General features: G+C 40.2%; 3 protein-coding genes across 3 annotated transcripts; 2 read left to right on the top strand and 1 right to left on the bottom strand.

Moving 5' to 3' along the window:
• Positions 1-23: 23 nt before the first annotated feature.
• Positions 24-1,807, top strand: LOC126609980 (serine/threonine-protein kinase ZRK7-like). The gene has a single exon (XM_050277916.1). The coding sequence runs from the start codon at positions 688-690 to the stop codon at positions 1,705-1,707; it is 1,020 nt and encodes a 339-aa protein (XP_050133873.1). The 5' UTR covers positions 24-687; the 3' UTR covers positions 1,708-1,807.
• A 3,361-nt stretch (positions 1,808-5,168) lies between these two features.
• Positions 5,169-7,952, bottom strand: LOC126609967 (putative receptor-like protein kinase At1g80870). The gene has a single exon (XM_050277897.1). The coding sequence runs from the start codon at positions 7,590-7,592 to the stop codon at positions 5,445-5,447; it is 2,148 nt and encodes a 715-aa protein (XP_050133854.1). The 5' UTR covers positions 7,593-7,952; the 3' UTR covers positions 5,169-5,444.
• Positions 7,953-11,722: 3,770 nt separating this feature from the next.
• Positions 11,723-12,886, top strand: LOC126611937 (uncharacterized). The gene has a single exon (XM_050280242.1). It carries the CDS (start codon positions 11,723-11,725, stop codon positions 12,884-12,886), a length of 1,164 nt encoding a protein of 387 aa, XP_050136199.1.
• The last annotated feature ends 12,629 nt before the right edge of the window (positions 12,887-25,515 follow it).

Genomic DNA, 25,515 nt, shown 5'->3' with positions numbered 1-25,515 from the left:
TAGCAGCGTAGGCCGTCACTGTTAAGACCATAGACTTGGCAGGGAGTCGGTGACTACATTCATTTGCCTTCCAAGAGTAGGCTAGCTATAACCCCATCAACTGTTTTCCATTTTCAGTTGCTATTGATGTCAGCAGTTCTTGAGCGAGCTGCATCTACTTCGACATGAGGTGTAGGAAAACCGAGCCTTCTGCTCATATGAATTTGATGATCAGTCCATTTGAATTGGATCACAATTTCCATCAAAATAATGTATGAGTGGCTTCAACCTCGCAGCTCCATTCCGCAGAAAGTATCCTTTTTGCTCTTTTTTTGTGGTTTCTGAAGAGTGATTGCATATTGGTTTCCGTTAGGTTTAGCTCCAGTCTTTTGGCCCCGTTCAGAAAGTCAGCCAACTTGGGGCTAAACGCAGTCAAGTTGGTTAGAGGAGTGTGCTCTTCTCACCAAGTTCGGTTCCCCTCCCCTCCCTGTAATTTAAAGTAGATTATTACCCAATTTAATTTAATTTTTAATTGTCTTCAATTTTTTACTTGAAGACTTCTCGAGGGCCAGTCCATTTTCAAAGTCTTCAAGATTTTTTTCAAAGTAAACGATAGTCGTGAAGAAATTTAATCACACTATCGATGTTTTGCGCGTTAAGCCCCAAATAAAGTTGTTACTTCGGCAACTGAAAAGCATATCTTCCAATATGCTATCAAGATTCAGAAACAACAAATACAACAGGGAAAAGAAGGGCTGCTTCTTGAAGAATGGAGCCGCTATGTTGGAACAGCTCATACATTCTTTCGATGGAAGTTGTAATCCGATTCGGATGCACTCCGAACGAGACCTCAACAAGGCAACGAATGACTACGGCTGGGATGGAATGATACATAGGGATTGGAATTCTCGACTTTACAAAGGAGTCCACGAAGAACGCCAGATTTTGGTTAAGAAGTTCGAAGCAGACTCAAGTAGTTACATGGATCCTCTGGAATTGATTGCGAATGAAGTAGCAATTGCCTCGAACATGAGCAAGCACAAGAACGTTTTGAAGCTGTTGGGTTGCTGCCTTGAGACCGAGCTGCCTACACTAATTTATGAATTCCCAACAAAAGGTAATCTCTCCCACCACATCTATGGAGATGGTGAATCGCTAGCGTGGCCGATCAGGTTAAAGATTGCAATTGAAGTAGCAGGTGCAGTTGCTTATCTCCACTACGGCATGCCGAAGATGATCATCCATCGAGATATAAAGACGGGACATATCTTCTTAGACCAAGACTATGTCGCCAAGCTGTCCGAGTTCCGAACCTCAGTACCAATTCCTTTTGGTAAAACTCATGTAGATGTTGAAGTGATTACCGGAACTCAAGGGTGCCTGCCTCCTGAATATGCTATATCCGGACGTACTTCAGAAAAGAGCGATGTCCACAGCTTTGGAGTTCTATTATGTGAGATCTTTGCAGGAAAGAGATGGGGTGGTTTACTAGATTGGTATATGGAGAACGATAACAACGCCGCTTCAAGCTCATATAACGATCACCAGTTTACGATGTTAGCAAATCTTTGCAAAACCTATTTAGAGGCCAAGGTATTGGAAGAAGAAAACAAGAAGCAAGTAGTGGAATGTGCCAAGCTCATAGGGAGGTGTCTCAAAACAAATCCGGACGAGAGGCCGATCATGACGGAGGTAGCACAATCACTCAGAGTGATAAAAAACTTATGAGATTCACATCACTCAGTCTCAGAGTGATCAAAAGTTTATAAGATTGTTGCTGCTGTATTCTAGTTATGATATTGATTAAATGAACCAGTGTTGAAGAAAATGACGCGAATGAGCAACTATGTTTTTTCTTGATCAAATAATTCAGTTTATAACTTACTGAGAATCTAGAGTACAGTCGGAAATATAAATCATGCAATCTAACCACGACTGCAAAACTTACACTGAGCTAAACCACCCGTCTGGGAGGAATTTCTGTAACGTGTCATGTTGCGTGCTGCTATAGCAATAAGATTTTTACAGCAAAATAGCGAAATCGAAGAACTCTTGAGAATGAGGAACTTAGCTGACCTAAAAAAGAACAATCAACAACAACTCCACAGCCTTATCTCACTAAGTGAGATCGGCTATATGAATCCTAGAACGCAATTGTAGTCGGTTTTGTGTCATGTTTTTCGTTACATCCAAGTCATCCAAGTCGTCCAAGTCTTTTGTTAGAGTCTATTTCCAAGTCTTCCTAGGTCTTCCTCTACCCTTTGGCCCTGAGCCTCTGTCTTGTAATCGCATCTTTTAATTGGAGCATCCATAGGTCTTCGTTTCACATGTCCAAACCATTTTAACCGATTTTCTCTCATCTTATCTTCAATTTCGGCTACTCCTAATTTACCTCGGATATCCTCGTTCCTAACTTGTCCTTTCTTGTGCCCCACATCCACGAAGCATTCTCATCTCCGCTACACTTATTTTGTCTACGTGTTGATGCTTCACCGCCTAACATTCCATGCCATAAAGCATTGCTGTGATCAATAAACAATAAATGGATAGAGAAAAAAGAAGAGTAGCAGTAGAAACTTAGATACCTGTGATCAAGCTGATATAATTGACTCAACACATTTAACAGCAGATCGATAAAAGCCAGGCCCGTCAGTACAGAGCCTAAGGGATCAGAAGAACACGATGATGCAACAGAAATTCGATTTCAAATCTCATCTCAGTAGCTTGATTAAAAGTAAGATAATCGACACGTGATCAACGTAGTAATATGTATTCATTGATTCATTCCATTGTGCTTTGTAGTACTAGTAGTGGGCATGTCGCATTAGTTACAGCCTACAGGTAAGATTGACTTGAAGTGTGTTAAGCCTGATCTTTAAGGCTAGACAGAATTTGAGCATACATGTAGCTTGGACTTCCGTAGGGTTCACAATATCGTTGGCTTGACGATCATCAACAAGTCCAGTCTCACCAGCTTCTAGTACTCCGTGATCATCATCCGTTTGGCACGATTTATATGTACTTGGACCGTGTTTCGCTTACTCTTGATCTTTAACATATTTCATCATGCATATAGAAAAAATTAGCAACGGTAAGCCGTTTGATAATTATCTCATTTTAAGTTTTCAGTTTTTTTTTTCACTTAAAGAAAAGAAAAAAAAACTGAAATTTACTTTTTTTTTTTTAGTTATTAAAACTTGGCTTTACAAGTAGTTACTAAATCAAATTTTTTTAAATGAAAAATGAAAACTAAAAACTAAATACGAAATGGTTATCAAACGGTCTCTTAAATATGTATATCTTTCGAGTAATGTTGGATTGCAGAAGAAGATTGTGACTTCTTTCTCCATTCAAGTGGATGTCAATTGAGTGAAACCGAGTTATACCCAGTTTCATGTAGCCCGATATTCTGGTACATCATTGATTTGATGAGGACGGATGTCACCTTTCTCATATACTTGAAAAATATCTTCTGATATTGCTGCAATAAGATGAAAACTAAATAGTATGAAATGTCTTGCATGTGATATAATATCCTAGTGGATAAAGTGTTGGGTTTCTACTCATACGTCACAAGCTCGAAACTCCCCCCTCCTCTAAAAAATTAGTATAAAATGTCTTGCAACAAGAGAACAATGTCATTAGGACTGAAAACATCATAACATCCAAAGCAAAAACTCATGGTTTAAAATTCTAACGTTTAGAATTGCTGTGACATGATTAATTTCTAATATCTGACCAGGCAAAAAGAATCCAAGAATAAATTTAAAATGAACCACACCATATTCATAAAGTTTACTAAATATGCTTTATTTGAAAATAGTACTATTTAATCATCAATAAAACGCTACCGTTTTCCTGAAAAAGTATACCACATTGCCATCCAGCAATAGTCCCACCAAAATGATGCTTTCAACTGATGGCAGGAAAAAAAAATGATTATGGTAAAAGATTTCAGAAGGGAAAAAAACTTAAAAGTGAATTGTAACAATAGTTCTTTAATTTTAACTTAATTTAAGTAATGGTCCTGTAACTAAAAATTCATTACCATTGATCCCTCAACTCATCAAAACATGCAATCTATGGTCCCTCAACTAAAAATTCATTACCATTGGTCACTCAACTTTAATTCAACTGGAGAAATGATCCCGTAGCTTTAACTCAACAGGAGAAATAATCCCTCAACTTTAATCCAATTAGAGCAATTATCCTTTCAACATAACTCATTTTGACAAAATTCTGACGAATTTGACAAAAATGACCGTAGCTACGCGTTTTAATGAGTTGAGGGACCCCAATTGTAACAATGATTTTTCTTCTTTCTAGGAGTGTGAAAATCATTATTTTAAAGAATGCAAATATTGCTTCCAAGAGGTGTCCCCCTAAGTTCACATCTATTTTTAGCTTGCAAAGGCCCCAGACACGGAGCAACGTCCTTTTTTCCTTCTCTTCTTTCTAGGAAAGCAGAATAACAATGATAATTCAGCAGAAAAAATTAAGTGGAAAAATATTTCTACGACTTTATGCACATCCTTTTGTTTTGAGTGAGTAGCGTTAAGCCTCTCGTGGGTTAATCATTCACACTTTAGTAGTACTCAAACAGCTTTGGCCCATGACTACGACTCGAGTGCTTCATGGCTTACAAAAATTAGCTCCAACCGAATTTGAGCGATGAGGGCTTCTCTGAAAAATAAGACTTTCTATGATCTTTTGTCGTTTTATATTCGTAGCACAATATCTTATAATATTGATATAAAAATTAACGTTAAACTGTAGAGTGACAGAGCTTCATAAAAAAAATCAAATTTTGGGAAAATCACATTAGCATTTCTCTTAAACAATCAATCACCTTCTATGTTTGTCAAAGTTTATCTGACCAGGGTTTTTTTTTTATATGTGGTGGGAAAAGCCCTTTTTTAATAAGTAACACATGAGAACGATCCTTCAAGTCTCGTTTCCTGTCTTTGATTGGATTGAGTGGTTCACTAGATTCAATGTGCATCGAAGGAAAAAATGAAAACCGACAGTCAAATTTTGTCCAAATTAACGACGGAAAATGAATTAGTCAGCCCCAAATTTTATAAAGAACGTACAATTTGTGGGAAAAGTCCCTACAATTGTTTGAAGGCAGAACCAGAAAAACCATGCATGCCTGACAAGTCCATGGATAAAACTGAGGGCCTATAAAATCCGTAAATTCAAGGAGTCTTTTGGTTTATTATGGTTGAAAATTCTGGTTTACATGAAACAAGAAAGGGAAGTCAGGTGTACTTGAACATGAACCCATTTAATGGAAAAAAGAAAACAGAAGCATCTACCTAGTGTACATACAACAATATGATCCTCATGCTACACATCTTTCAGACTTCACCAACGATTTCGGATCATCTCTTATATATTACAATCACCATAACCCCGGCGAGGAATGATCAAGGAGAAGTAAAATGAAGAATGTGTTGCAGTGCCTAATCTGCAGAGGCGGTACGTTTTCTCCTTGACCTGCTGTATAACTTTGAAGGCGGGGAGGGAGAGAACTCGAACGGAAGTGGTGGGAGATCCATATCCCCTCTCAAGATCTTAACAATCTCCCCAATTTCCGGACGCAACTCTGGCATCTTCTGTAAGCAAGAGAGAGCCAAATTTATGCACAAATTTGCCTGGTCCTTATTGTACTCGTCTTTCAATCTCTCATCTACAAGCTCAAGTATGTTTCCTGCTTGCGCCAACTGTCGACACCAGCTTATTAAATTCGCCTTTTCGAGCTTCATGGGCGATGCAAGAACATGTAATGGTCTTCTACCGGACACAACCACGAGGATTAGAACTCCGAGACTGTAAATGTCAGCCTTCTCCATCAAGTATCCACAGCCACCATACTCTGGTGCAACATAGCACAAAGTTCCTCTCATGCTTGTTGTGCTGCTGAGTTCACGACTAAATATATCGCCACTGTGGACGTCACTGCCAACGGAATGTGCATTCTTTTTCTTCCATCCCCTCCTAAAACTGAACTCCCCATTTTGATCACATCCATCTTGACTCTGCTCCCTGAAATTCTTTCGTCTGTGAAGGTAAAGCCATTTTCCAAGATCAAAACGCGGCATTTTGAAGCCCTTCTTCCACTTTGTTTCAAGATTTTTTAGCTTACTACCCTTCTTGCTAATCTCAGCAAGGTGCTCTTCTTTCCACCACTCTTGCATCTTCCTCGGTTTCCTTTTACGATTTTTCCTGCCCTTGGATTCTCTTTTCTCAAACCCCTTATTGAGGTTTTCGAACATAAATTCTTGCAAACGGGGCTCATCTGCATTTTCTGATTTATCCACCGGAGTCGACACATCCACGTCACTCTTCTCGGGAATGCTCTTCTTTTCATCATCCCAGTCAGGATTCGAAGACGGGCAAATCTGACTCCCTATCCACTCTGTAACATAATCTTTACTGCACAATTCACCACTTCCATCCTGCTTCCACCACCAATCCTTCCCCCACTGTTTCGTATCCTCTGCATCATCGACACCATTGCAGGCAATAATATTCAACTCCTTACTGTGATCAATGCTACTAAGCTCGTCATCGTAAGGCACAAACCTATTATTCCAATCATCCCCACCAAAATCTACACTCGAAACCTCTTTCCCCTTAGCATGTTTACTCTTAACATCACTCTCACAAGCAATGTTGGCATTATAATTCACAGAATTCAAGTTCAAGGCCTTAACATTACAACTTTTTTTACTATTTTTCGACGAAGAAGAAGCTTGCAAAGCAAGAGCAAAATCTACCTCGCTAGCACTCTCCACGGGGGTACCGATTGCTGGAGTTTCCGCCGCCAAGTTCCCAGACAGATCCTGACTCTTCCACAGCTCCTGACTCTTACCCAAGTCCTGGCTGAACATATCAACCCCAAACTCACCCTCCACCTTAATCCTTGACAACCCAAAATCCGAAATCTTTGCCCGATAATCGAAATCAAGCAAAATGTTACTCGGCTTAATATCACCATGAATAACAGGAGGATCACATCCCAAATGCAAGAACTCAAGCGCCCTGGCAACATCTAAAACAATCTCGAACCTCCTCTCCCAACCCAAACTCAAAAGCCCTTCTCCAAAAAGCGATTCCTGGAGACTCCTATTGGGCATATACTCATAAACCAGAATCCTGTTATTCTTTTCCACACAATAACCCAAAAGGGTCACCAAAAATGGCGATCTCAACCCACCAAGAATCTGCAACTCGTTCTGAAACTCCCTCTCGGACTGCAGATTCAAAGCATCCAATCTCTTGACAGCAATCAACTTACCACACTTGAGAATGCCTCTGAAGACGGTGCCGGAGCCTCCTTTCCCGATAACGTTAGCAGCATCGAAGTCACTCGTTGCATTCTTGAGCTCTTTGTATTGGAATCTCTCAAGCTTGAGAGGATCACTGGAGTCAAATGGGATTGTCTTGTTTCTGTTGACAAGCGAGTGCCAAAAATGGTAGAGAAAATAGATGATGGATGAGATTATCACCAAAGTGGCTGAGATTGTGAGGGCCAAAAATAAGATCCTGGTTTTTGTCAAGAAACTGGGTGGCCTCAGAGTCGTGGCAGGTAAGTGTCTTGAAGGCATGGTGGTGGTTGTTTGCTTCTTCTGGGTCTTTAGGGTTTGTGGGTTTGGCTTCAAAAGTGATGAACAAGAAGATTGAGAGACATGGGGATGCTCATGATATGCATTGCTGCAATTTCTTTTGCTTTTTTTCTTTGTTCTTTGTGTTTGAGCAGCATCCAATGTATGCGGGTTTGCTTTACAGTTGGAAAATCTATGGAGATTGTTGCTAATCACTGTTGTTTTTTTATGATAATTGTGTTTTTGATTGTGGATTTTTTCATTTTTTTTATGTTGTTGTGATTGAGAATTTGGATTAGAAAAATGGAGTGCGACTGGGAGTGGTGTGGAAGGCAGGGTCCCAAGGTGGAGGTGCTTTTGACTAAAGATAAATGCTTTGCAGAGAAAGTCGTATGTATCTTGCAGAATTTCAGATAACAAAACAAACACAAAAGAAAAAATTGGAGGGAAAGATGGGCTCCAGTTAACCGGTGAATTTTTAGAATTTTAAGATGGGTTTCTACTTATTTTTGTTTTTTTTACTATTTAATCTAAATAGAAATTTCAGCTTCAAAAGAAGTGAATAATCGTAATCCGTCATCAGTTGTATCTTAAAATAAAAATAAAAAAATAAAAAAACTAAATAGAAACCCACCTTTTCACCATTATTGCAATTTATTTGTAATGTAAAAAGGTAGCACAAAGTGAATTGCAAACACAAAAGTTCGACATATAACAGCTTCTCCAGTATAAGATGCAAAATACCTTGAAATCAGCATTCGATATTTTTTTGTTGACCCAAAATTTCTCCAAATAAATGATGTAAAATATCTATCTTTGTCAAAAAAATGTTAATAAAAATGTAAACGGATTCTAAATTAGAACTGGACTCCGTAAGTAGAGAAAATTAAATGTGATCCTAAGTTTTGCATCTCCTCTTTCCACAAGAGTAAAATTCACGTTCAAATTTTCTGTAGATGCAAAATGAGATGTAAATATGATTTTTACTTCTCAAATTCGCGTATCTCCACTGTAAATGCTCTAAAGAGAGGGTTACGACCTAACATCATCTCCAACAAACGCTTGAACATCAAAATTTGGATCTCATTTTCTCTACAATTTTGAAGGCATCTCTCACTGTTCATCATAACTATTTTTGTATCAAAAACTCAAACAGTGTGCAACATACGGTGAATACCTTGTTATTGCTGTGGAGCCAAAAATATTCACTAGGCGACACGTGGATTTGTGAACGAAAGAGGACAAAAATACCCTTGAGGTATATCGGGATTCCTACGCGCAAGTAGTGGGTAATCATCCTCAACCAATTCAAAAATGCTCCAGAAGAGGTAACTAATTCCAAATTATCTTATTTTAGGTAATTATTTCCAAAACTTAATTTCCCTAATATATTATTTAGTTAATTAATTATCTAAATAATATATTCTTCCCATATCTCCTAAAATCATCCCTTAATTACCAATTTGAAACATCCACTCAAACCTAAAAAATGGGATAGGGCCGGCTACCCCATTCAAAGTCTATTCCATCACCTTTTTTCTACCTTTTCCACCTTTCATTCCCTTTTAAATTAGCCAATCAATACCATAAATAATAAAATATCTCCTTTCATATTTAATTAGCCAATTAATTGGCTAATTAAACCTAAAACAAAACCTAAAAATCCCATAGTAACCGGCCATATTCCCTCCCATCTTTTCCCTACCTTTTTTTTTTATTATTTTCCTCCACTTTATTACTCAAATAAAGCTAATCATTTAAGACCCCATTCATTTCTATTTTATTAGCCAATAAAGGGGCTAATAAAAAACCACAAATTGACTAAGAAAAGGAAAGGGTGTGGCCGGCCCTTCCTTGGTGAAAAATGGGGAAGCCTAATCCTATAAATAGGCTCATATTCTCACCAAAAATTCGGTCCAAACCTCTTGCAAAAATTCCAAAACACTCTAAACACTATTTCTCTCTAAATTTCTAACTTTGGCATCGGAGGTTCTTCGGCCAAAGCCCCCCCCCATTCATCGTGGGCGCGTGAGGCTTTTGGCCTTAACCTAAGGTGCTAGTTGTTTTGTAGGTGCAAAATCGTCCAAGATCGAAGAGGAGAAAATTTGCATCCACAAATTGGTGCTTTCATTGAGAGTTGTAATCCATACTCGTAGAAGACTCTCGTACAAAAAGGTTTTTTCTTTATTTTCTAGTCTATTTGAATATTTTTCATACGTTCTTATTATTAGAATTTTCTACTTGCAAAGGTTCTTTGATAAAACGTATAAGAAAAATATAATGACTAGAAATTTAGAAAATTCCGCAAGTAAAAATTCTAGTATTCAAGAAATTGGACTACGGAGATCCATGAGGCAAAATGCGACAAGAAGGGGAGCGACATCATCACCACGAGCTTCCACCATGGGAACCACCGTGATGGCTACCTCGGTAGCCACCCGCGGCGAGGTCCATGGTGCCTTCACCACGGCCGCCATGGGAACCACCACGGTGGCTACTTCGGTAGCCGCTCGTGGCGAGGTCCATGGAGCCTTCACCACAGCCGCCATGGGAACCACCACGGTGGCTACTTCGGTAGCCACTCGTGGCGAGGTCCATGGAGCCTTCACCACGGCCCGAGTCGTGCCATCCAAGTTTACGTGGACCAAAGCCCAAGCCTCGCATTCACATGCACCGCGCATTGAGCAGCCTGCTCCCGTGATCCAGCCTGCTCTTGTAGCCCAGCCTGCTCCAACGATCCAGCCTGCCCCCGCAGCCCAGCCTGTTTTCATGGTTTCCCAAGCTGCCCAAGTCCGCCCGAGACAATCTCAACCATCCGGACCAATCATCGAGGCTGAGGCGTTTTCACCACATTTCTCTGCAGATTTGACATTCCCCAACTCAAATCTCGCACTTGGAGTCAACCACCCTTTCATTGTTCAAGGAGGTGCATTCCATCCAAGTTCTTCCAATCCGAATGGCGAACAAAACTTGTCCCGACAAGTCATAGAATTGACGAGCGCCCTTGCACAACAAACCACCTTGGTGAATCAACTTTTACAACGTACTGAGATGCATCGCGCTCACGATGAAGTTTCCCGGAGTAGAACAAGGGTAGACAAGGAGCCTTTTAAACAGCGTCCTGGAAAGCAGCCATTCAACCCATCACAAGTGGAGCATTCAGACAGTGCACACTCTCGATTGGGCCCCCGAAATAGCGTATACTCCCGTCTTAGCGCGCGGATGAGCGTGCACTCTCGGTTAGGCCCACGAGCAAGTATACATTCACGGTTGGGGCCACGCTTTGATAATCAACATGGGCAACCTTCCAGGCAAAGCATTCATTCGCGATTAGGCTCACAAGGAGTATCCTCCACATCACATCGGAGCAGGCAGCCTGACAAACGGAATGAAACGATCGTTCAATCTGGCTCTAGTTCAACCGGTAGCCTGCAAAGAAATCCCTCGCCTGCTAGGAATCTATCTCATCCATTGCAGCCACAGCGTAGACGAGCCGAGCGAGAAGAAGAGCAGCCTAGACCGGTAGAAAAAGACCAAGGGCAGCAAAAAGCTCCGCTACCCCAACAAAAGCAAATCCAAGAAGAGGTAGAAAGGCTTTTCAATGAGCGGATGCGTGATTTTCGGCGCAACGAAATGGTTGATGAGGCACTAAGGCGAGATATGACCAACATGAGCAGGTCACTTTCGCGGATGAGATCGAGCAGGCAGAGCCTCCGCGCAAGTTTAGCATGCCACACTTCACATCTTTCAAAGGAGATGGGGATCCCGAAAGACACTTGAAGCATTACCGAAATGCGATGGTCCTTTATCGGAATAATGACGCCCTTATGTGCAAAATATTCGCCACTACTTTACAAGGCGAGGCACAAGATTGGTTTCATACCTTGCCGGCACGATCCATCCTGAATTTTGATGATCTTTCCTTGGTCTTCACCAAAGAATACTCATCTTATCGATCGATCAAGAAGAAGTCCGATCACCTGTTCAACGTAAAGAAAAACCCAAAAGAGTCGCTTCGCGATTACGTGAAGAGATTCAAAGCAGAGAAGGCGAAGATCGTCGGATGCGACAACTCGATAGCAAGTGCAGCCTTCCAAAAAGGACTACCAGCAGACCACCCACTGTTTGGAGAAATGATCATGAAAGAAGACCTAACTCTAGCAGATTCCTTTGCTCTGGCAGAAAAGCATGCGCTTTGGGACGAGGCTCGACAAGCAGAAAAGGCTCCCGAACAACCTCGAAAAGAGTTGGCAGCTACTCAAAAGAAGGATGAAAAACAACCCAACAAGGGCAGGCAGGAGTTCAAGCGCAGGGACCGACCCACGACCAAAGAAGGCCCGATGACCAACAACTATTCTAAGTTCTCAATTCCGATTCATCAAATCCTTCGTGACGTCAAGAATGAACCATGGTTCAAGTTGCCGAAGCAGTCAAAAGGAGATACTTCCAAGTTGGACCACACTAAGTATTGTGCATTCCACCGAGGTCCCGGTCACACAACCAACGATTGCTACACTTGGAAGAACTACCTAGAGAAACTCGTGAAAGAAGGCAAAGTCGATAGATATTTGGACAAGCCAGCTGAGCAGCAAAAAAGGAATGCAGACGGAGATGAGGAGCCACCAACTAAGACGATTCGAATCAATGGCATTTTCGCTGAGTCCGAGCACTTAGGGGCTACTAATAACTCCAAAAAGAGGAAGATCCAGCAGGCCTTACTAATCTCACAAGTTCATGCAGTCGGTACCCAACCTGGACCTATCATTGGCTTCACGGAGCAGGATGCAGAAGGAGTCGACTTCCCACACGACGATGCATTAGTAGTATCTGTCCAACTAGCCCATGCTATAGTCGACAGGATGATGGTTGACAATGGAAGTGCGGTCAACCTACTTCAACTTTCAGTCATTCAGAAGATGGGCCTGGAAAGTACAATCATACGCCGGGCAGAGGTACTTACTGGATTCAACGGACACACCTCAACTGCCATCGGTCATATCATACTTGACGTAAAAACACCGCCAGTCGTCTCAAAGCAAACATTCACGATTGTAAGCGACCCATCTCCCTACAATGGGATTCTTGGGAGACCTTGGTTGATCAAGCTGGATGCTGTCACTTCCGTCAAGTATCAAAAAATCCGATTCCGCATCCCGGGAGGAGGAGTCGGAGAGATCAAGTCTGACCAGGCTTCATCCCGACGATGCACTGTGCAAATGTTAAAAGAAACAAAGAAAAAGACCTTTACCCCCGTAGAGGTTACCGAAGTCCAAAAGGGCAAAGAAATTGCCAAATAGCAATTACAGCAGGTGGATCGAGAAGATGGCACCCAAGCAGACAGGATAGGATGGAAACCCGAAGAGGACGCCGAAGACATCATTCTTGATCCCCAGCAGCCGGAAAAGACGGCTAAAATTGGCTCACGACTAAGCCCAGACGAGAAGGAAGAACTCACAATTTTCCTTAGGAAAAACCGAGATATCTTCGCATGGTCACCATCCGACATGCCCGGTATTGATCCCAAAGTGGCCTGCCACAAGCTGCACGTCGATCCAACTGCCAAACCGGTAATTCAAAAAAGAAGACATTTCGCTCCCGAACGAGTAGCGATCATCGAGGCAGAAATCGACAAACTATTGGAGGCCGGTTTCATAGAAGAGGTAGCACACTCGGCATGGCTTGCTAATGTCGTACTAGTCATGAAGAAAGAGAATGGCAAATGGAGGGTTTGCGTAGATTACACTGACCTCAACAAAGCATGCCCAAAAGACCATTATCCTGTCCCCCGGATTGATCTATTAGTAGATTCAACTTCTGGAAACCAGTTACTTAGTTTCTTAGACGCATACTCCGGCTACAACCAAATAGCCATGCATGAGCCCGACAAGGAGAAAACTGCGTTCGTGATAGAGCGAGGCACTTACTGCTACAAGGTCATGCCTTTTGGCCTCAAGAACGCGGGAGCCACTTACCAAAGGTTAGTAAATATGATGTTCAAAAAGCAAATTGGGGTAACCATGGAGGTCTATGTCGACGATATCATGGTAAAGGGCAAGCAGCGATCAGATCACATTCGCAATTTAGCAGAAGCTTTCAATATCCTTAGAAGGTACAAGATGAAGCTCAACCCCACCAAGTGCACGTTTGGAGTATCTTCAGGTCGATTCCTAGGGTACTTAGTAACCCAACGAGGAATTGAGGCACATCCCAAGCAAATCCAAGCAATCATAGAGATGAAATCTCCAACTACCTTGAAGGAGATCCAAAGCTTGACCGGACGAGCAGCCGCCCTCAATCGCTTCCTCTCACGATCCACCGATCGATGCAAACCCTTTTTCAAAGCTATCAAGAGGGCACAAAGAAACAAATGGGATGAAGAATGCGAAAAAGCTTTCCAAGACTTGAAGAGTTATCTCACATCACCTCCCTTACTATCCAAGCCGGAAGCAGCGGAGGATTTATATATTTATTTGGCAGTTTCCGAGGTAGCAGTGAGCTCTGCTCTCATACGAGAAGAGCTGGGGGCCCAACTGCCGGTATTCTACACTTCTAAAGCTCTTCTCGATGCAGAAACAAGATATCCGAAGATCGAAAAATTAATTTTGGCGTTAGTTGTTGCGGCTCGAAAGCTCAGACCCTACTTTCAAGCTCATACAGTCATTGTTATGACTCAATATCCCTTACGATCAATATTACATGGTCCGGACGCTTCTCAACGAGTGATGAAATGGGCATTGGAACTTGGCCAATATGGTTTAGTTTTCCAACCTCGCACAGCGATAAAGGCCCAAGCCTTGGCGGATTTCGTGGCAGAATTCACACCTAGCCTAGGCAACGCAACAGTGCGGCCCAACGACGCCCCAGAAGCAGCAGAGAGTACCTTAGCCACACTTACTCCATCCAATAAAGATTTCTGGAACTTGCATGTCGACGGTGCATCCAACTATAAAGGCTCGGGAGCAGGTGTAGTTCTTGTTACTCCAGATGGCTCAATGCTCGAGCAGGCGATCACTCTAGGTTTCAAAGCATCCAATAACGAAGCAGAGTACGAGGCTCTACTAGCGGGCCTCCGAATGGCAAAAGACTTGGCGGTGAAGAAACTCGCAATTCATTCTGATTCCCAACTAATCACCAGCCAGGCTACTGGGGAATACACTGCAAAACACCCAAGGATGGCACAATACCTAGAGAAAGTACGCCAGCAGCTTGAAGCATTTCAGACTTACACTCTCACTCAAGTTCCGCGGGCAGACAATGCACATGCAGATGCACTAGCTGGTTTAGGCTCCGCCCTTGACCACCAATTCAAACGCTCTATTCCGGTGGAATATCTAGACAAGCCAAGCATAGAGATGGAGTCGATAGCCGAAGTGTCACAGGTTAGTGTAACTCCCACTTGGCAAAGTTCAATTATAGACTACTTGGTCAACGGCACATTACCCACAGAAAGATTGGAGTCAAGGAAGCTTCAAATTAAGTCGGCACGCTACTATATGTGGAATGGCATTCTCGTCCGAAGATCCTACACCGGACCACATCTCCGCTGCCTGGCACCTCCCGATGACTTGAAGGTTCTAAGCTCAATCCACGAAGGCGTTTGTGGGAATCACTCTGGAGGTCGATCCTTAGCCCAAAAGGCTCTTAACGCAGGCTATTACTGGCCTACCATGCACCAAGATGCTAAGGAGTTAGTACAAAAATGCGACCGTTGCCAACGCTACAAACCAGTACCAGCACTACCCGCCAGTGAGCTACACCCGCAAACGAGTCCTTGGCCATTCATGCAGTGGGCAATCGACCTGGTAGGGCCTATGCCGCCTGCTACGGGGGGCAGATGCATGATGATCGTGGCAACCGACTATTTCACCAAATGGGTAGAAGCAGAACCCATGACAACCACGACTCAGACGGATATAGAGCGCTTTATATGGAGGAACATCATTTGCCGATTTGGCATCCCTCAGTCCATCGTCACTGACAACGGTCCTCAATTTGTGGGAAAAGATTTGGCAAAGTTTTTCCAAAAATACGGCATCAAACAACACATGTCCACACCAAGATATCCTCAAGGCAATGGGCAGGCTGAAGCATCCAACAAGACGATTCTCGACTGCCTCAAGAAATCCCTCACCGACAAAAAGGGAAAATGGCCAGATGAGCTCCCTGGATGTTTATGGGCATATCGCACCACCAAAAGACGAGCAACCGGTGAAACTCCTTTCTCTTTGGCGTTTGGTTCGGAGGCAATCATACCTCCCAACATCATCGTGCCAAGCATCAACACTCTATTGCCAAACGTTGAGCGGAACAGTAAAGAAATGGCCACAGATTTAGATCTGGCAGAAGAAAGGCGCGAACAAACCATCACCCGCATCGCAGCCTACCAGCAGCAGCTCATTTCCAGCTACAACAAAAGGGCCAAGATCCGGCAGTTCCAACCTGGAGACCTAGTCCTAAGAAAAGCTTTCATCACTGCCTGCAGAGAAGGCTCGAAAAAAATGGACCCCATCTGGGAAGGTCCTTACAAGATCAACAGAGTCGGCGGCAAAGGCAATTATACTCTTGCTACCATGAATGATAAAGAGATCGAGAAGCAATGGAACGCCTACAATTTGAGGAAATACCATGTGTGACTTCACACTATATCAAGACCCGAAGACTCGAGCATCTCAACGGTCACCACCTCGTAAACCGAGGACTATCCAATCATCATGCAGTTTTTGCAACCAAGTTATTCGCTCATTTTATTTTTCAATAAAGAATTCAAAAGTAATTTGTAATTTGGCTTTAATATATGTCTACAACAACTTATTTCTTTTTGCACTTCAAAAGAAAATTACACCCCCCAAGGGACCAACTGTGCTCTCCAAGGAGGGAGGATAAACTCAACACTCCGAATATCCAGACGTGGATGAGCTTGGCTGCCCTAGAATGACTAGGTGCATGATGGCTTGCGCCGGGATTCCTAGAAGTAGCCACAATGGTCTGTTTCAAGGCTTAGCTAGTTGAAGGATTATGGGTATATCGGCTTAATCCGCAGGGAACCGGGCCCTAGATACGGAGGGGGCACATTATGCAGCACACCCAATGGGCGGCTGCCCTGGAAACCTAAAGCTGCTACCGAGTGCACTAAGGTAGCCTACGGATTTCCAGAAGACTGCCTACGGCTTGCCCTTCGAGCAGTAGAACCACGCTAGACTTATGCAACCGCACATTATTGTGAAAGGTTAAACAAGTTAGCGTGCACACACGAAGATTTTATCCACTACCGACATGCTACGTAGTTGATAAGCTTCACCTCTGTCAAACGCAGAATAACTTATACCAAATCCTAAAGTGTTGTGATACTTGCTACACGGCCTACGGAATTGGAAAAATCCAAGGTTGAATAACCAAGTGGTTACGCGGATTCGTCTGCTTCTGTAAGTAAGGCATCCGGCTGCCAACCCTATGGTTAATAACTTTGCAGAAGTTTCTACATCAACACCTACGGTTGCATAGGCTATGTGGGCCTGTCTACTTATAGAAAAGTAGCACGCCTGCCACTGGCTTATAAGGTCTAAAGGTTAAAAAAAAAATGGGAAAAGCAAAAGAAGCGAGTTTATTAAATTTTATAGCAAAATTGATAAACAACAAGCAAATACCAAAGGAGTTCAAGCAAAAGCAACAAAGGAAAGAAAAGGAAACCCTAAAAGCTACCTAGAAGACTACTCTTCGGTAGTTTGGACATCTCCCAACTGCTCGGTTGTTACACCTTCAGCAGCCTTGGTGTTCTCAGCAGCGGCATCCTCCGGACCTTTACCCTCGACTGCTCCAGCCTGGGTATCAACTCCTCCAGCTATTTCACCGATAGAAGACTCAAAGGTAAAATCGAGCAAGTCTTCTGGGGAAATAGAGAAGGTCTCGAAGTCTTTACCGGAAAACTCAAAGTCAGACGACCGCCCATAGAGATGATCTACATAGCCCAGCTTGTAGAAATCAGATTGGTTCTGAATAAGCGAAGCCTCGAAACCATTTTTCTCACTCTTCAACTGCTCATTCTCCTCAAACAGGCAAGCACGAACTCGCTGCAACTCCTCAATTTCTTTCTTCAGATTGTCGTTGGTCTTCAAAACACCTTGAAGTTCCGACACTTGAGGCTCAAGCCTGTCAGCAACCTCTTTGAAGTGGATCGCTTGGTTGTAAGTAGCAATCAATTCTTCATCCTTTGCATAAGCAGCGGAGCGAAGTTCAGATATGGAGCGTTCAAGATCTCGAATCTGAGGTATGTAACGCTCGATTTCCTTCTCTGCACTTTCATTCTTTGTTTGGACCGCATCAAACCTAGTCTTCAAATCCATGATCTCCTGGTGAGCGGCCTCAAGCTGCTGAGAAGTGGGGTCAGAAGTATGAGATTCCTTCAAAGCAGCAAGCTCAGATTCCAATTTTTTGATTTTTTCAACCGAGGAATAAGCTTCGGCAGCCATAGTTCTTGCCATCTCTTTAGCAGCCTTGGTGTCCTCTTGGTCAAGGAACATAGATTCGGCTGCCAGAATTGTTGTTTTCTGCATCATGGCTAGCAGAGCAGTCTTCCTATACTCGGGTGTATGCTTTGCAAAAAGACTCGGACCAACAATCTCTTTGACGCCATCAACAAACTGGGCGCATACATCCATGTCTTCAAGAAGATCTGGTTTCAAAAGAGCACAAATCTTAGCAGCCTCCTCAGAAACGGCCTTGGCGGATTCTTCAAGCCTGCCTGAGCGAGCAGCTTCATTCTTATCAGCAGACGAGATGGTTGCAGCAGCGGAAGAAGCAGTATTCGGCGCCACTTTAGCAGACAGGGGCACCTTATCACTCTTCATAGTAGCAAGTCTCTTCAAGGGTAAGTCAGGTTTAGTCCCGGACGGACGTTTTGGCACAAACTTCGGTACCAAAGGCACGGAAGAACTTTTACGCTGAGCAATTTTTTCAGCAATCGAGCTAGCAGCCTTCGAAGCAATAGGCGTTACTGGCACAAATGTAGCAGTTCGTTCTTTCTCGCCCTTAGAGGAAGTCAGGTCAATCACAATCTTGGGAGCAGCCGGAGAATCCCCACGAGCAGTCTTCATTTTCTTCTCAGCAGGTATCTCTTGAGCAGGCGGGGAATGTTTCTTTTTCCCACCTTCATTGGTAGTAGGCTCCACCACAGTGATAGGACGAGCCATCGCGTCTGCCTTGATCCGTTTTATTTCTTCTTCTGGGGGTAGTCCACCTTTTTCCCTACGAAGAGGACTAAGCAGCCAACGCCACTCACGATACTCGGAAGGAATACCCAGAGCGACATGCACTTTTTTCATATCTGGAGAAACCCTAGGAGTTGAGCCAAATTCCGAATCTACAAAAAAAAAAAGAAAAAAAAAAAACAGAAGACAATCAGAAAATTGAAGAATGATTTGGCACTAAAGCAAAGCAGCCGAAAAGACTAAGCAGTCTGCTTACCAGATATGAAGACCGTTGATACACGCAGCTCGGGAGAAGAATCAGATTCCCATTCTCCACTTATCTCCAAAGTCTCTTTGGCCCAATCATGATCTCCTTTACTCGAATTATCAAAAAGCTTATGACGGATTCGCAGTTGTCCAACTCCATCAATACGACCTATGTCAAAGAAATACCAAAATTCGTTGGTGGTTAGTCCCAAGTCAAAGAATTGGTTCAAATTGTGGAACCCCACCATCACTCGGACCGCATTCGGGGAACATTGGGCAGGCGCACATTTCATAGAGCAAAGCACTTCTTGGAAGAAACGCGGTATAGGGAAAGTAAACCCTAACACAAAATAGTAAGGATGGAACTTGATAGTTCTCCGAGTTCCACTGCATGGTTCTCGGCTGCTACCATCTTTAACTCGTCTCACACGCACTCCCGACGGAATGGCATGCCAATACGTTTCAAGAAAATCTCTAAACAAATTGTCGGAGCTAATCTTGATGTGAGCAGCTTTGAAGTAGCCAATCTTGCTCAAAGACCCGCCTTGACGGTACAGCGGGGGCACACCATCATCATTCTTACGGCTCGAGGAAGACATGCTTGAAAATTCTACAAAAGTACAAGGAAGATTTGTTAGAGAGTTGTTAAAAAAAAAAAAAAAAAAAAGAAACAGCTCTCGGCAGCAAAAAAAAAAAAAAAAAAAAAAAAAAAAGAATTAGGCTTAAAGCCGCAGGACCAGCAAACCTGCCAGGCCCCACGGCCTGGCTTGCTTCAACGGCCAGCAAGAAAAAAAAAATATTTTTTCATGGCATTACCATGCCATGGTTCACCAGATCAACCTATAACAAGTCTCTGATTCCCATCAGGCCAAGAATCAAGATCCAAAGATTCCAGAAAATCAAGAAGACAAGAAAAATAATTTTTTCTTACCTGGAAGCAACGAAGAGCGATCCTTTACACGGGCAAGACGTAGAAGATTGCTAGAGGAGGGGGAACAAATATCCTCTAAGCTCTCTTTTTCTCTTGTAAGGATGAATAAGTTTCACTCTAAAAGTTGATTTAACAATCCACTTAAGGTGGACTTAAATAAGCTTTGGGGAAATTTATTTCCTTTTCCTAGAAGGATTTAATTTCCTATTGAAAGAAAGAATCAACAACAAAATAGGAAACAGTTCAGAATTTCCTAAAGCAAAAAAATCTCTACACCTATTGCCCTTTTCTGCAAACAGCTCAACAGGTGTGGGGGCATTTGTGGAGCCAAAAATATTCACTAGGCGACACGTGGATTTGTGAACGAAAGAGGACAAAAATACCCTTGAGGTATATCGGGATTCCTACGCGCAAGTAGTGGGTAATCATCCTCAACCAATTCAAAAATGCTCCAGAAGAGGTAACTAATTCCAAATTATCTTATTTTAGGTAATTATTTCCAAAACTTAATTTCCCTAATATATTATTTAGTTAATTAATTATCTAAATAATATATTCTTCCCATATCTCCTAAAATCATCCCTTAATTACCAATTTGAAACATCCACTCAAACCTAAAAAATGGGATAGGGCCGGCTACCCCATTCAAAGTCTATTCCATCACCTTTTTTCTACCTTTTCCACCTTTCATTCCCTTTTAAATTAGCCAATCAATACCATAAATAATAAAATATCTCCTTTCATATTTAATTAGCCAATTAATTGGCTAATTAAACCTAAAACAAAACCTAAAAATCCCATAGTAACCGGCCATATTCCCTCCCATCTTTTCCCTACCTTTTTTTTTTATTATTTTCCTCCACTTTATTACTCAAATAAAGCTAATCATTTAAGACCCCATTCATTTCTATTTTATTAGCCAATAAAGGGGCTAATAAAAAACCACAAATTGACTAAGAAAAGGAAAGGGTGTGGCCGGCCCTTCCTTGGTGAAAAATGGGGAAGCCTAATCCTATAAATAGGCTCATATTCTCACCAAAAATTCGGTCCAAACCTCTTGCAAAAATTCCAAAACACTCTAAACACTATTTCTCTCTAAATTTCTAACTTTGGCATCGGAGGTTCTTCGGCCAAAGCCCCCCCCCATTCATCGTGGGCGCGTGAGGCTTTTGGCCTTAACCTAAGGTGCTAGTTGTTTTGTAGGTGCAAAATCGTCCAAGATCGAAGAGGAGAAAATTTGCATCCACAATTGCAGCATAAAATACTCCCAAAGCCAGCCCAAAAGTGCCAATAGTTGTAATTACGAATTTTGTTGATCCCAACGGTCCATGAATGCACTCCCCAACACATGTATATCATTATTTTATAATTTGCACATGCTTTTGTTGATTTGTAACGTTGTACTAAAAATATGAGGTGTCAAAGAGTCAATAAAGAGTCATATTTTAATATAGTCTCTTTAGCATTTCTCTTTTAGTCAATTAAGTGATAAAAACAAATAAGAGTGTACAGAAGTCGTAAGTAGTTAGCAAAAATGATAACCGCACACTATTTTTTTTTTTTCCTTACATTTTTGTTTAGTTATGTTCTACATTTTTATTTGTTTTATTTGATTTGATGTGTGTAAAAAAGAAAAAAAAATATGGGACTGTCATTTTCTAAGGGATATGCACTAATCATTTCCCATCTTCTAAAGGAAATAATTTGGTATAATGATGTGTGGGCAATAATTTTGTTCTTTACATTGAAATAACTGAAAATATGACTTTAACCCCTCAAACTCAATTTCTTTCATATAAAACCCGACATAACATTTTTACTCGAATAAAACCCAATGACTAGACTTCACATAAGCAAATTCATTAATTATGACATTTTAAAATTTTTGAATGCCTAAAATACCCCTGTTTGCATGTTTAATGTGCACAATTAAACATATGCAGATTTTAAGGAGGATTAATGATTTTACAAAAATAAAATAATAAAAAAGGCACAAATATTCTAAATGCATTGCATGTTATATGAATTTGGTTGATTCATGTTTCTCTCACTTCATAAAATTTGCTTCTAATTTGATATAGGAATTAATTTGGAAAGTTTTCTTAATCTTAATAACAATTTTCAATTTAAATATATTTGTAATGAAATAGTCTATCTTTTAAAATATTTATCAATAAAATAATGTACCTATATATATATAATTTTTTTTTTTGCCAACTATAAATTTTTACCATAATTTACCTATATAATAATGTACCTGTTATTTAATTTTTACAACACTAATGTATCTTAAAAAATAATTTACTTATTGTTTAGTTTTAGCAAAAATAATTCACCTACTGTGTATAATTGGTGAAGCTAATGATGTACATATTGTTTAATTTTTAAAAAATTAATGTATGTACAAAAATAATTTATCTATTGTTCAAATTTTAGGATAAAAATTTACATGTTTTTATTTAACAATAATGTATCTACAATTTTATTTTGTTATGAATATAATTTACCTACTTTTTAATTTTATATGAAACTAATTTACCTACTGTGTCAGTAATGTATCTACAATTTTACATACAATATTTACCTTCTTTTTTTTTTTCACAACAATAGTGTATCTACAATTTTGTTTTTGTATGAATATAGTTTACCTACAATTTAACTTTTCAAAAAATGTATCTTCTATTTTATATTTTACTATCATATATATGTTTCTGTGTTCGCAAAATAATTTATCTAAAGTTATATAGTTAAGAGATATGCTAATGAATTATATTAATTCATTATTAGACTGATATAGGAAATTGTTAAAAACGTTAGCCATAATGGTTGGCTAATAATGGTTGTATGAGAACAGTTATAGAAAGTTGTGGCATAAATTGTAAATAACTTATATTAATAGGTTACTTATTTTCTTATGTGGTAATTTATTTAAATTTTGGGTTTTGATTGAATGTTTATTCATAGGTGGGTTTTTATCTGAAGTATATGAGTTGTATGGGTCTATATCTAAACAACCCTTGAAATAATAATAAAAGGATCTAAACCTAATATAGTTTGTTTAAAAATTGAATGATTATATATGGAATGGAGTAATATGAGGAAGACCATCTATTTAAACCATATTTTATAAAACATGATTATTAATGATTGAATTATTACTTAAGTTTCTTATTGATGACACATCACATAATTTACAAATTTGGTCTAAAAAGTGAGAAATGCTAAGTTGACTCTCTCAAAAGTGAGACTATCCATAAACTCTTTGTCACCTCAAAGTTAACGTCAATTCTTGTGACATCGTTATAAATCATTGTGCCAAAAATATGAGATGGTGGAGAGTCCAATGAGAGTCTCAGTTTTGAATGAGTTCCTTAGCATTTCTCTTAAAAAGTTGATTTAACTAGCATTACTCATATAAATAAATCATTTATTACATATTGTCTAATATCCTAATGTATAGAAAGTTGAGTTTCTATTTATACGATCTGGACTCAAAACTCTCCTTCATCTAAATTATATAATCATTTTGAATCCTCTTTTTTTCCTTAATATATTAACATTAAAAATAAAAATCCTTTGTAGCTAGTGAATAGCCGGTATTGGTGGGAATGTTTCTTTAATTTGGAGTAGTCCTACAGACAGGCCATGATTGGTGGGCCAGGAACGCGTATATCACTTTTTTTTATTGGATTATTTGACTGTGCAGGTTCACACCTCACATGTTTGGTCTTCATCACTCTGTGTACACATGGCACTGACAAGTCAGATTCCTGTTTTTTCAATCATTCCCATTTGTGAAATTAGAATATTCAGCTCTCGTCGTAATTTTTCTTGAGAACGTATTAATCACTTTTGTGTCAGTATGACCAAAGAATAAGTACCAACTTTTACCTAATTAGGCTACGTAAATGCGTTCGATCATGAAATGAGTGAGTCCCAACTAATTAGAGTTTTTTTTTTTTCTTCTTTAAATTTACCATGTCTCGAATTCAGATAAATATTGTTTAGAGCAAGTCCACCTCTTCTTTAATTAACTAGGCAATAGCTCATTTATTCCCTTTCCTCCATTCCCCTCCTCCAAAAACCCATTCCACCCCAACTTATCCACTAGGCTCCAGGGGAGTCTAGCAAGTCACCCAACTGAAAATCGACTGACCCATTACCCAGCTGAGTTGATGTCTAACGTCAGCCACATGCATTTTTTTTTTTTTTTTTTTTGTGTCAGGCGCGTGGGAATCACGCTAAAGTGGGCGCGCGTTATCCGACAACTTGCAGAGGGGCGCTTGTGTTGGCAAGTGCACCAAGGGCCTTCGGGATAGACGCAATGTGGTGTGGTGATGGCCGATGGATTTCCAACTACTAGTTTTCTGGACCATTGAATTTCCAAAGGTCAAAAATTTTTGAATTCAAATCCAACTGCTTGTGATGTGGCAAAATTTAGATCGTTCAATTTCCAGATCAACGGTTCAGGTTTTTCGACCAAAAAATAAAAATAAAAATGTCAGAAATCTTATCGTTGGCCATGTGTCCAATTTTGGGCACTTGGATTTCAATCTTTTTAAAATCCAACGGTCCAGATTAAGTAACTTAATACAAATTTATCAAAAATTATAAAAAAAAATTGTTTAAAAATACAGGAAAAAATAAAATGAAAAATTATTATTATTTTCTATAAATACCTAAAAATCTATCCACAAAAATTCTACTTCTGGATAATGACATGTGTCGTGATAAGATTGATTAAAAATTCCATTCGAAATTGAAAATATTTTTTTATTATTTTATAAAAAAAATTAATAATATTTTAGTACGAATGGACTAGGCAATTCAATTTAGGGATAAAGGTGCACTTTGGTAGTTACTATTCATTGCAATCAATTACGATTCATTTTGATGGATTGAATTGACTTTTGACTAGGGGAGTTTTTAGGGATAGAGTTGCTCTTAATATAACATTTTGAATAATCAAACGTAAGTATTTAGGAGGCACATCCATAACCGGCAAGTCTAAATGATTCTCCGAGTACGATTTAGCTAAATCATTCATGAGTTATCTATTTTTAAGATTTGAATTGAATAACATTCCAAAAGAAACAATTCTTGTTTTGTTACGAGGAAAAACTTCATCTTTAAGGTTGGCATTGATAGAAGTAAATCAAATTTCATGAATTAGATGGTTTATGAATTTGTGTTGATTCATGTATCCCTTTAGTGACTCGTGTATATATGTTTCAAGTTCATGCGCTCCTTAAAAAAGAGAATCATTTTTATTTTATTTTTAGAATTTTGATGATTTGGATGAAATGAAAAAGAAAAAAAACTTGTTTTCGTGTATTTTTCAATAAGAGCTTACAAGTCGATAGATTCTAATGCCCAACAATCACATTACATAGTTGTGTGACTGTATACACAAATTTGTGCTCATGTATTAGAAATTTAATTTCTAATTAAATTGCTTGTGAAAGAGGCTACATGCGGTTGGCAATACACAACCTACCGAGTCATGCGTGGAGTGTACATATGCATGACCTTAATCTTTAGGGTG

Source organism: Malus sylvestris, chromosome 17, assembly GCF_916048215.2.
Source record: "Malus sylvestris chromosome 17, drMalSylv7.2, whole genome shotgun sequence".
NCBI lineage: Eukaryota > Viridiplantae > Streptophyta > Magnoliopsida > Rosales > Rosaceae > Malus > Malus sylvestris.
Note: the sequence above shows the minus strand (reverse complement) of the source record. Positions and strands in the feature narration are given on the sequence as shown.